Source organism: Platichthys flesus, chromosome 1 (genome assembly GCF_949316205.1).
Source record: "Platichthys flesus chromosome 1, fPlaFle2.1, whole genome shotgun sequence".
In the NCBI taxonomy this organism is placed as follows: Eukaryota; Metazoa; Chordata; class Actinopteri; order Pleuronectiformes; family Pleuronectidae; genus Platichthys; species Platichthys flesus.
The window spans coordinates 25,461,129-25,474,124 of NC_084945.1; the positions used below are offsets into that span (position 1 = coordinate 25,461,129).

The 12,996-nt window shown below is 45.3% G+C and overlaps 1 protein-coding gene across 1 annotated transcript in view; it reads right to left on the reverse strand.

The window, feature by feature from the left end:
- Positions 1–5,901: 5,901 nt before the first annotated feature.
- The window catches only part of adamts18 (ADAM metallopeptidase with thrombospondin type 1 motif, 18), a 57,057-nt gene continuing 49,962 nt past the window's right edge, over positions 5,902–12,996 (reverse strand). The window contains exons 19-24 of the mRNA XM_062393005.1: positions 12,417–12,621; positions 10,461–10,655; positions 9,160–9,230; positions 8,811–8,976; positions 7,814–8,009; positions 5,902–7,436 (exon numbers count right to left, since the gene is read on the reverse strand). Coding sequence (XP_062248989.1) covers positions 7,321–7,436; positions 7,814–8,009; positions 8,811–8,976; positions 9,160–9,230; positions 10,461–10,655; positions 12,417–12,621 — 949 coding nt within the window. The 3' untranslated portion in view covers positions 5,902–7,320. The remainder of the gene's footprint in view (positions 7,437–7,813; positions 8,010–8,810; positions 8,977–9,159; positions 9,231–10,460; positions 10,656–12,416; positions 12,622–12,996) is intronic.

Here is a 12,996-nt window from a genome sequence, read left to right on the forward strand (position 1 = left end):
ATAAAGGGAATCATTTGTAAAATGTGATTTATTGTGTTTGTGTGTGTGTGTGTGCGCATGTGTGTGCGCGCATGTGTGTGTTGAGAGCCTTTTTTGGTTTTGTGTTTGTCGTATTTCCACCGTTTAAGTTCCCAGTAAACACGCTGCAGAAAGTGAGGTGAGCCAAGCCGTCAAACCGACTGACTCTAGCTTCAGGTGACAGATGTTTTGTATCTGTAATGGTGCCGTTCGACGATTTGGCTGCATGTGATGCCTCCTTCACTTTCATGTGTGTACTTCACCAGAGGCACCGGGTAAAAAGCACAGAGGAAGTGGCTGTAAGGCACATTGTCACTGAAATCTGTCAGACTCCTCTCTCTCACTCCGTCTCTGTCTGTGTCTCTCCTTCTCCCCCCCTCTCTCTACCTCCGTCTGCATATATTTATATAAATCTTTCCATTTCAGAGCAGTTGCTGACAGCCACAGACGATTCAGCGGGATGAGATCGAATCGCAACTGTCACTATTGTCTTAAGAAAAGTTGTGATTTATTCCTGCGCAACTTTGTCGTGTGCACACACATAAATGCCATGCATGTCAAGAACACACAGCAAAAAACACACACACACACATTGTTAACGGCCCTAAATAGCTTCTGCTCGTGCTGTCTGAGACGTCACAAAACCCCTCCATCACTGACTTTTTGGGAGAATTTTAAGATCTAAGATTAACAGCACACAGATGGACGCTATCGGTGCCTTTTTACACTAGTTTTCTAAAGCTTCCTGTAAATCCTGTAGGTTTGCTTGATATGAAAGTCACACCAGCCCCCACAGAGCACTGGGGTATTTAAAGCAACGTGAGGCTGAGGTGGGATGACACGCAGCAGCAGCGATTTAACTGGAGCTCGCCTCGGTTTGCGGAACACCGCTTTAGCTCGACATGAAAATTTCATCGAGCCATTCTGATCCATTAAACTGATCTGAGCTGCCAGAGAGGGAGACGATACGAAACATCCCCGAAATTCCCCCCATTGAGTTGAAATAAGTTTCAGCGGATATCTGTCGGATGTCACTTCAGAGGCGTTTTGTTCAAGCATGAGGCCTTTCACTCTCAAAATGCAATATCTTCACCCCTTCATAAAGGGCTAGATAAGATAAAAGTCCTGTTGAAGGTGGACCTGATGTTCAGGCTCCTCATCCACCATGCGGGCCACTTCATGCAAGTCAACGTGCAGCGGGAGGTCAAGTCACAGGGAGCGCTGTGAGCCAGATGTGGGCAGTACAGTTGTTAGGTACGAGGATGTCGGCAACTAAAGTGTGTATCTGAAAATAATGCATCTGCCGTAGTGTGACCACTGCTGTGTCCTTGTTTGAAACACTCGTGTGGCTTTGATTTATTGAGGTTTCTAACCTTGGCCACTTACCTACAAACACGCTCCCTTGCTGTTTTTCCACAATGAAGGAGAACACTTCACTTTCCGCCATAACACTTTTGTTGCTTGCCTTGCACAAAAAAAAGTAATACTTAATCAGTAATAGTTCTGACCTCGTTTCTTTCTGTCTGATGATGTTTCCCCCTGATTATTTGTAATTCGGCTTTGCCCTCGACTTGCTTGGAGCGCACTTCATTTACTTAGGAAATCACCGGTGGTCTAAAAAATCAAGCCTGGCTTGTTGTTGTGCCTATTCGTCTTTTTATCCGCAAGGGGCGAAAATGAAGGATCACCTCAGAGATTCGTCTGGCATGGCGGACCAAAGAGTCTGAAAAATTGATAGGTCTAGAATTAGCATATCTGTTGTGCGATTGCATTCCCCTTCGGCCAGTGTGAGTACACGGTTCATTAATAAAATATGACTGTTACAAACACTGAGCTGACGCCTGTCAAAATCAAGTTTGGGAATGTGAATACTGCAGTTGTCTAGTTTCACTTGGCAGCAGAGGTCAGATGAGTCAATGCTTCTGTTTGGGGAAATAAGAAATCAGGGGGTAATATATTTGCTTGTATCTGATAGGTGTAAGAGAGTATGATTTATGCTTCTTTTTTGCTGTTATTCTTTGTTTATGCTCTTTGTAATTTGCCTTTAAAATGAGCTTTAAAACGTGGCTGGAGGAGGGCGACACGTCTTTGGAATTATTGGGTACACATTGCCCTCTGGTGGTCAGACAAGGTACTGATCAGTGCTGCCACGTTCTCCTCCAGTGCCTGCGGCAGCTTGAAGCCTGCTCCACTGTCAAATACAACATTTCAAAGACTGCCTGTGTGCACATGTGTATTTATACATGTGTGTGTACATGTAGTGTATATGACTCCATATGAATACATTGATGTCAATCCAAGCAATGGATCCCCAGGGAGGAGGAGGGGGAGGAGGAGGAAGAAGAGGATGCAAGGTGAAATGGATGAGCTTTCTGCTTTACATTGATTAATTCACATACATACTGACACTGAACAAATACAACATTAAGGGGAAAAGACAAGTTACACACAGACACACACACACACATATAAAGCAGGAGCTCTCTGGAGCTACTTGGACACTGCTTCCTCAAGGTCGAAGGGTTAACAGGCAGGTGGGCACTGCTGCAGCTGGTGCCCACATGGCCCCGGGGACCCTTATCAGCTCTCAGTGGGGGGAAAATGATGAGAAACCAACCACTCAAAGGAAGATAGATGAGAGAGACTTGCAGCAAACACACAGATCAATAATATTCATAGCCTGCAGGAGAAAATACGTTAAGTAAAAGCTTTTTACCCGATGGATCTGAGCGGGGATGCTCGGAAACAAAGCTGTTGTGTCCACCTTGCTTGAGTCAGAGAGAGGGGCAGAATCAGATTAGGAGCAAGAGAAGAGAAATGATTGGCTGTCATGGCTCTGAAACATACATGCAAGGTGGGAGGGTAATGTAATGTAATGATGTTTAGTATGTTTCTGTACTCGTGTAGGAGAAGGAGGATTGTGTTAGAGTGGTGCTCAGGTAACCACAGGGAGCCGTGGTGCAGCATCACAGAGAGAGACGGTCCAACGTCAGGGAGCAAAATGTTCCAGTCATCAAGAAAACCGAAACTCTATCAAACAGGAGCAAAGGGTCGTCTTTCTTCTTTACTTTACTTCAAATAGAAACTCATCATCCCGATGACTCCCAACCATACGGTCCATGCTCCCAACAGAGAGAGGCTTCTCCTGTAAAGCATGTACAGACACATTTATAGACACGGCAGCTGGTTCCCAGGTGACAGCCACTGCAGACGGAACACACAGCAGGTGGGGTAGTGAAGGGATGTTGGTGCTCCAACAGCACAACCTGAAAGAGATGAGAGGAGAGAGAGAGAGAGAGAGAGAGAGAGAGAGAGAGAGAGAGAGAGAAGGAGTGTGATGAAGGAGAGGGACTGGAGTGGTTGGGATGGTGTAAAAAAAACAACTCAAATGGAGATGGATGGAGGAGCAGGCTGATGACAGGCAGACTGGGAGTGTGTGGTGGTTAAGGACCAGGGCGAGGGTTCAGGGGAGCCAAGGAGGCTTAGCAGGGGCACGGGTGAGATATCCACGGGTCTTTTACCCGACGCTTAAATCATCCAGCGTGACAGAGGCACAAAAGCTTGGCTTGACGCAGAGCTGTCACTCGTCTCTGGAGCTGTTAATCACGGAGATCTGCGAGGGGTAGATCTCTTAACGTCGGAGGAGACGCCTGGCAGCAACAAACGAGCCCCACACTGGAGCTTCCACACAACCGTGCACCTCTTGAGCCCTGCAGCCACCTGCGATCGCCCTGCAGCAAATACCCAGTGCTCCCCTGTGCAGGCAGCCTCCTTGCCTGTGTGTGTCTGTGGGTCTGTGTGTGTGAGAAAGACAAAAAAAAATATATAGGAAGGGGCAAGAGTGTGTCTGTTATCTTTTTTGTATGTGTGAGCACGCGCTCAGTGAACTCTGCCTGATACACAGGTACTGATGAGAGAGGTGGCGTTTGAAATATGACAGCTCTCACTTGTTCTGAGGCCTGCCCTCGCAGTAAGCCCTGCAAAAAAATGAGAGATCACTCTCACGTTCTCCCAGTCCACACACACACACACACACACACACACACACACACACACACACATACACACACACACACACACACACACACACACCGGACACACTCACACACACTGAGATGGAACTCTGTTAAGATGTGATTAGGCTGACTGTCAGTTGTGAGAGGTCCTATCAAGGTTCACTGCACGCCAAGCGCACACAAACGACCGTCTTAGCCGGGCTGCCTGACAGTTGGCTAGTGGAGGAATGTCGAAGCTGGAAATAACAGCGAGCCCTGACTTACAGCCGGACCGACAATGAGTGTTGCTTTGCCAACTGAAATAAAAAAAAGAGAAGATGGACCTGGAGAGCATACTGAAACCACAAAAGAGATACCGGCATCGATCAGCCTGGGTAGGGGAGGTATTAACAGAGACGGGCCTATTTTGGAGTTGACAGAGTGGGGCATCTACTTTGGCTCAGTGTGCGTGTATTGCAGACTCATTGGAGGGGGGGAGGGGGGTGCAGTAAGCTCACTTTGGACAAGGTGTCTCAAGAGAAAGGTTTTTACAGTGGTCCTTGAAAAGACATGGGATGAATCAGGAATTTAGAGAGGACCAAAAATCTGCAGCATTGCCAATATTTTCATATCAGTGCGAATAATTGATCTTACCTCTCTACCAATATATAAACTATATTACTGTATTTGTCTATGCCTTATCTATTTGTATAAATTCGCCAAATGTCCCACTTTCATCAGCGATTGCATCAGTAGCTCTAAGATTGTAAAAATTGTGATTTTAGAAGAGATTTGAATCCTTTAAAGAGTAAACAAAAATATGATAGTTTGATTCTGACTTTCTGGGCACATTGCCATTCTCAAAGCTACATACTCAGTTGTTCTGGTGCTGGAAGGGTTGAGATCCATAACACGTGGGTACGGGTCCAAATTAAAGCCAGGATAAAAACAAAAAAAAAATTCTGTTTCGACCTTTATTCAAGTCTTGGCCTCTTTATTTATCTGCTGCAGTAATGCTCAGGGTCGATGTAGCAACCCATGCTTAGTTAATCAAAATATGATATTATGAACCAATATGGACTAGACGAATGGAATCCCATCTGGAACTGAGAGCAGGAAGAGCTGGAGAAAGAGAAATTCTCACATCAGCCTGGCAGTAAAAAATTGCTGCCCCACTGAGAGGAAGACATCTTAAGCAGGTCTTTAAGGACATGCATATGTATGGAACAAGCATCCTCTCCATTTAAGACAAACAACCTGGAAACACAGACACGCATCCGCAAATCACGATAAACATGCATGCGCGCACAATTTACACATGCATCCTCTCGCCTACACAGATCCCAACATCGCAGACGCACACCTTCACACCTAGCCTGGTGCCCCATGGACATGTTATATGGGTTTGATAGCTGAGTCGACATATTTGTCTGTGAATGAGCGTGGGCCTCGGCTTGTGGTGTCTGGCTCACAGCATGCCAGTAAACAGCATGCAGCCGAGCCGATGTCGGGACTCCAGGCTCCGTGATTCATGCAGACGGTTTGATTAAAGAGCAATCGCAGCCCCCGCAGTGCGAGAGAGGGTGGGATAATCACCGTAAGAAAAACACCGTTAAGCAGCGTAAGTCTCAGCACGCTTCAAGTTATGGAAGTTTTGAGGGGGCAAAAAAGTTATCGAGTGTCTGAAGTTGCCGAAGAGGCCGATGGTGAATGCCGATCCCCACTGAGCGGTGAGACAGACACAGGCCATCAAACATTAAAACGTCCCCTTTGTTCATGGGGAGGGGAAAACAGTTGAGCATAAAGGAGAACACTGTCGTAAAAAACATCAAACGTGCTCTGTTAAATATTTTATTACCAAAATGTATTCAATGAGTAAAATCCACAGAAAACCTCCATCAACCTGCAGTTCCCGTCAGAACGTTTCGGTATCTTTAAGCTCATCGTTTTGGTATTTCGGGACGAAAAGTTTTCATTCACACCCTCTGATAATAATAACTCTATAATCAAGAAGAAAAAAAAGAGAAAGATTAACATGAGCTCGCAGCACACAGTTTGAATTTGAGACATTTCAAATAGTTGAAATACTGGAACAGATGAAGTCATAGCGTAAGTCGCAGTTGGAATACAAGCACTCAAAGAAGTTGAAAGAAGTCAGTTTAAATGTAAGCACTGATTTGAACCCAAGTATCAACTAGAAATCAATGAAAATTTAATTTTCTGACAACACAGATCAGAACAGTGGTAATGAATCCAAACAGTAAGGCCGTGGTCAGTAAATCCAAACGAATTTGCTCAGAGACACTAAAACACTCAAAAGTGAAGGGAGTTGCAGGATGTGTGACAATTCTCTGTGGTCGAGCCCTTCTCATTATCATCCAGCGTGATTCAAATATATATTCTGTCCCCTCAGCCCTCCTCTCCTCTCCCCCAGGCCTGCAGGCAGCTTCTGTTCACCTCCTTAATGCGGCTGTAATCGATAGAGAGAGCGCGGGGGAATAAAGGGAGAAGACAAATAGATCTTCAAGTTGTATTAACATAACGATACAGGAGAAATAAAAACGACCAGTTACAGAGAGACTGAGTATAATGTTTAACGTACACACACACACACACAGGCATGTTTTCATGGTGTTTACATGAATGGAATGCACAGGAAAGAATCGCTCTTTGATTCAGCAGCAGCGAACAGACGAGCGGAGAGCCAACGTGAAGGAGGAGGACAAATTCTGACCGTGGATTACTGACACCTCACATCAAATCTCATGACGTGGATTCAAGGGTGACTGACACAATCTTAGAGTAAATCCAAACATAGAAATAACATGTCACAGATCCACTGTACATCAGACAAATTGTAAATCATATATTAGGAACCATAATAATTTAAATAAAGGCGTGGGAGACCGCCTTTAAAACATACAACATAAAGTTTACAAGCAAGCTGAGAACGCTATTGTCCTTTCCTCTTCTCTGGATGGCTTGTAAATTCAGAGGTTTCCAAAACACTCTGCGAAATAACAACAACATCAGCAAGTCTTCAGATGCTCAGTGATTTGTCTTTCCAGTCTCAATGTGATCACTCACTCAATGACACTGCTTTGGCAGATGAGCATCAGCAACCACTTTGCCTTCTTTCAAGAAAAGTCCACTGATTCTTTTTTATTTGCTATTTTTCCCCCAAAATCCATTAGTCAAGTACTCCAGGAAGAAAACCCACAGTTCTGTGTCTTCGCACCCCGAACCACCTCTGGAGTACAGTGTCCTTCAGAGGCTGGTCGGCCACAGACTCAGATGCACCGGAGCTCTACGGCCTCTTGCTGGAGCAGGACCTGCAGCACTGCTGTCCGTAGAACCTGTGGTTACAGACGCCGTGCTGCGGAACCAAGTGGCACCAGCTGAAATGATCCACACAGTGTTCCTCTGCAGAGAAAGAAAACAGGAAAAGAATTTAATAACAACTACATTTTGTGGACCTTAATTACATTTTTGGATTTGTTATTTGATCATTAAATGATGACCACTCAAGGCACTTTAAAGTACAGAGAGCTGTTCATTGTTTAGCCAAAAATGTCAGGAGTAGTGAGAAAGGGTCAATTTCCCACAATCTAGATTGTGTTTTTCCAATGACTGAGCGTTGCCACTCAGAGTTCATTTTATAAGGATAAAAGCAAGTAAATAAAAGAAGCTGAATATAACATTTAAGAAGCTGGAACCAGAAAATGTTTCCCTTGTTGCTCGTCTTTGGTCACAAGTAAATCAAACTTAATGAATTTGTTTCTTCCTTCTGAGGAATTTACCTTTCAGTGTCGGTTCGGCAGCCGTCATCCAGCCGGGGCGCTGTGCCGGAGCCGGGGGGGCGGCTGGGCAGAAGTGTGTGTTGCACGCCCTGGAAGTGACAGGCCTCTGGTGGGGCAGGCAGCCAGCTGCGGGACGACCTTGCCGGAGACACTGGATGGATCGAGTCTGAACCCCTCCACCGCAGGACACGGAGCACTGAGGCAGAGGCAGGAGGAAACAGCAGAGAGTCAGAAATGTGAAGGGAAGGCAGGGTGAGACGGAGAGAGAAATGAGAAGGAGCGCGGGGATATAAATAGGAGGAGGAGATCCAAATGTTGAAGCGCAGGGAGGGAAAAGAGTTACAAAAGGAGCGGAGGAGAGAGGGGAATCGGTGGAGAAAAAGTCCATACAGAGATAAAGAAGAAATGAATAAAACAAACATCCCATCCAGCATGTTCTTGCCCTCCAGTGAGCTGTCATGACATATCTCTCTCTGGTGGAAACATACAGGGATCAAAGGCTCCACATCAAGCAGAATGAGACACTGTGCTACATGAGGTGGCCCCTAAGACTTGTTACGCCACAGATGAAGTAACACACAAACTACACAACCTGCCCCAAAAGGCTTCGTCACAGAACGGAGCTTTCAGTGGCAGCTGAGGCTCATTCAGCACAGAGACGCCAGTCAAGGTTTACATCTACAATACTGCACTAGCAACAGATGGATCATTGGAGGAAACTGGTAACCGGCAAGAGCTCATCCTGATTTCAGAAACCACGATAACACAAGGCTCCTCCCCCTAAGTTGTAGTTGCCCCATCTCTCATGTCTGCCTAAACTGATTTTTTAAGCTATGATTGAAAAATGTATGTGAGTGCAAGAGGATTAATAAAGTTCTAATGGATTAAGGATTATTTAAGAGAAAGAAAATATACACACGCTACCATTACATCCATAAGTGTGTCACAAGTCTGTCATGTAGTTTGTTTTTTTGTATCAAAGCATGAGCAAGTGTACCTGCTGCCAGGGAGAAGGGTACCAGCCTAACACCACAGCGTTGGAGGTTGTTCTGCCAGGGACGACCCGAGGGAGCTCTGGGCATGGACCTCGGTTGCAGCCCTGCTGGAGATCCACCAAAGGCTTGGCCATGCTCCTGCACCTGCGTACGGGGAACTCTGCATACCTGTGCAGGAGAGAGCAGGGTGCCTGTTCAACATGACTTTGCCGACAGCGCTAATTTTGAAGACACTGAAGTTCTGACTCGGGGGAGGGATATACTACACAGGTGACACAGTGGGGTCCTGAGCTTGTGTACAGATCTATTAAAGTGTGAGGGATGTCTCGGTGTGCAGCTGAAGGCACATACCCTCCCTGGGAGTCTCTCTCCCCGCAGCGAAGCTCTCTCTTCTGGATGCCTGCGCCACAAGACCTGGAGCACTGGAAAACAGCACAGGCAGGGGGGAACAGTTTTAGAAAATGAACTCTCTGAGAATTTGTGTGTGTGTGTGTGTGTGTGTGTGTGTGTGTGTGTGTGTGTGTGTGTGTGTGTGTGTGTGAGATGCAGAGGGTTGCTCATAGCAGCAGACACCACAAGGTCACTGTAGAAAAAGAGCCAAAACACTAAGTGCTCAACTGAGCATTTTCTCAGTAATTAATTATATTTGATGTGTCATCGTGTCTGGGGTCTTCTCTCCCTCCAAATCACGTCAGCATTCTGGGAACCATCTTGACTGTGTTTTATCTTTCTAACATTGTGCTGGAAACAGAGTACTGAGACCAACCATGCATAAGGGGATGACTGACAACGTTTCAAAATCACAGCAGAAAACAAACAAAGCAAAACTGTTAAAATAGAATGGACAGCAGATTGACCTGCAGCTTGAATATAAGGTGAAATATTTTTACAAGTCAATTATTATTATATACCAAACAAGTCCATTTAACAATAAACCTTTCTTGTTGTTAAAACCGTTTCAGTTTGTTTTGTCATTAAACTTGAAATTTAAATAATCTTGTAAACATAAGTAACCTTCAATGTTAGACGAAGCAATTATGTGTTCATCACAGTGACATAAATATCCCGTCATATATAACAGAGAAATAAAACAGAAATTTAACGGGCAATACATTTGTGGCAGTTCCCGAGTCGCGGGGCTCTTACCACAGCAGCCAGAGACAAACCACTCAGGTTTCAGCATGATTTTATAAATACAAAACAAAACTTAAACTCTAAACTTAAAGTGCCAGCTGGCCCCTGGGTTTGCAGTTCAGCTTAATGTGTCTCCACGTGTCCGTCTCAGTCCAATCTAATTTTGATTAATTGGCCTAATAATTAATTCCAAAAATTGTCATGAATTGATTTGACTAATGCAGCATGAAACATTTTAAATTATGATTATTCCACAAATTGTTATATGAAAAATATACTGTTCTTTATTAACCATCCACTTTTAGTTATTCCTTTTCCCCTGACCGACCTCCTCCGCTTCCCAGACAGATTTTATGTCATGTCTTCCCCTCCATGCAACATAAAGTGCGTCACCTTTTACTTTCCCCACACAGCGAGTGCTTTAGTGCGGAGCTTGCCTTGAAATTGTTCAACTGGACACCAGACATTTCACTTGTGATGCTCCTTGTCCCTGAGCTGTGTGTCTCTTTGTTCCTTACCTCTCCCCAGGGAGTGGGTATCCACTGCAGCCTTTCATTTTTGGGGCAGCGCCGCAGGACGCAGGTCTCTTGGGATTTGGGTCTGTGGTGCTGTCTGCACATGCTGTCGGGCACCACAACTGCTTTGGCCCCGGGGTCGGTGCTGCTGCAAAACACACTGCGCTTCCTCAGTCCACGGCCACAGGTCTTGGAGCACTGCGAGTGGAGGAAGAGGAAGTAACAGAAGTCAGCGTGGAGTAAAGGGCAGAGGCAAAGATGATTGCATCATCAGGAGTTTAGTGATTCAATAAGCAAACGTTTAATTATCATCAATTTTACACACACACACACACACTCTGAAACTTATGATTGTTTTAACCTTCAGCTCTCACCACGTTTAAGCAGCAGGCCATATTAACAGAGGTTAAATCCTTGGCACTGTCAATGCATTTGCAATTCACCACATGGTGGACAAGCAAACAGAAGGTCAGTGGTTTGACGACAGTCCATTATGGTCTAACATCAAATACAATAAACCAATAACTGGGCGATGAATGTGACCCTGGCCCATCACAGTCTCCACCAACGGAGACATGGCTGCTGTAAACTCCACGTGAACCGTTCAGAGGCGGACGGCCGAGTCCCACTGCTCCGCTGGGACTGATGACCATGGCCACCACTGCAGTTTATGCAACAACATTACAGTAATTTATTAGGCACACGACACATACACATCTGTGCATATCCATTTAGATACACAAATCCCCAATTGTCCTTTTGTCATTGAAAGGTCCGATTGACCTTTTTCACGCACACTGGCCTCGTCTCTGAGTGACCGCCGGCTGAACTCGGAGTGGCGGTGCAACACGAGCGCCCTAACAAATGATGGCTGAGTGTCCGGACTGGGCAGGTCACACCGGCTAATCAAACTTTGACAAACGATCTAATCTGCGGCCAAGCTGTTAATATGGTGTCCAGGAGAGTGAGGAAATAAAATCCCAGCGCAGTGTGTGACACATAGGGAAAGGTCCGAAACTTTAAGTCAGACTCAATTAAAAATAAACATGACACTTAAAATCATTATGTTTCATGTTTTCATGCAGGACACACTTTAAAAGCTGCAAATGAACATTTGACAAATCAAGAGTTGAATGCGGAACAAGCCAAGACCACTTTTGTGTGGCTGGTTTGTGATTAGTTTAATCAATTCTGATTTAACTGCACAAATTAAAATGCAATAACTTTAAAATAGAAAGTTAAGGGAAAAGAAAAGGGATGTTATTGGGATGACGGCAAAGACTTTTTCAGCAACCAGCTGAAGGCACAGAGTATTCTAATATTTCTGACATCTTATTGAAGGCAAGTCATTATTTTCCCCATGCGTCCAACAGAGGGCAGCAGAGCGTTTATTTTAGCTTGAGTGAAACGTTTTGCATAGCCTGCAAAAGAAACTCAGTATGTATGTGTGTGTGTGTTTGTGTGCGTGTGTTGACACAGACTGATTAAAACCTGTTTTCTTATGTTTTTCCTACAATTCATCACATCACATTATATTTTATTTATTAAGTCAGGTGAGATCTTAAAATTACTATTACTAACAACAGGTCAAACACATTGCATCAGTGCAGTATCACACTTTGATAATGTATGTAGCTGAATTGTCGTGACTGACTGTAGCCTGACAGTATTTTCTGTTCGGAGTCTGCACATTTACATTTTATCCCCCCTGCGGATTTACACCGTGTTCTTACACTCTTCTAAACTCTGCCAGCCTGCAGACAGATTTATCTCTGAAAGTTAAAGCTGAAAGTTTGAAAAATATAGCAAGACTGTGATTCGCAGCCTCAGTGTTGTACAGGCACTGTGAGGCTCTACATCAGCCCGCCAACATGCTCTGAATAACAATGTCAAAATGCTGGTGTTTTTAGATAATGTTTTTTACCATGTTCACAATTTCAAACTCTTCTGCAAACCCACCTGTGACCAAGATCCCGTGCTCCACTCGGGCGGACAGGCCTGGGTGTGGCAGGGCTGGACTTGGGCCGGAGAAATGACGGGGCAGAGGGAGTGAGCCGCCACCTCCTCCCTCTGGTAGGTGACCTTCCTCAGGCAGCGCAGGCTCCTGGTCTGCTGGCCTCCTCCGCACGAGCGACTGCAGGAGCCCCAGTCGCCGGTCGCCCAGCTGTGCAGAGACAGAGAGAGAAAGAGAAAGAGAGAGGGAGATGTTGAGTGAGGAGACTAAAAAAACATGGAGTGCTTGCATCAGATAGTATCAATATAAAAAAATGGTAGGTGTAAAACCAGCCTCATCTCAGGAGAGGTGGTGGTCTAGTGGTAGAAACTTGGACTATGGGCAGAGAAGGTCTCTGGTTCGACTCCACGGAGAAACAACAAAAGACTAACCTTGATTGATCTGTCCAAAAATCCAAGAGTCTCCCTACCCTGTCTAGTGCCCCTGAGCAAGGCACCTTACTCCCCCTAACATCTGCTCCCCGAGCACCGTACATGGTCGCTCACTGCTCTGTGTGTCCTGCACCAGATGGGTCAAAAGCAGATG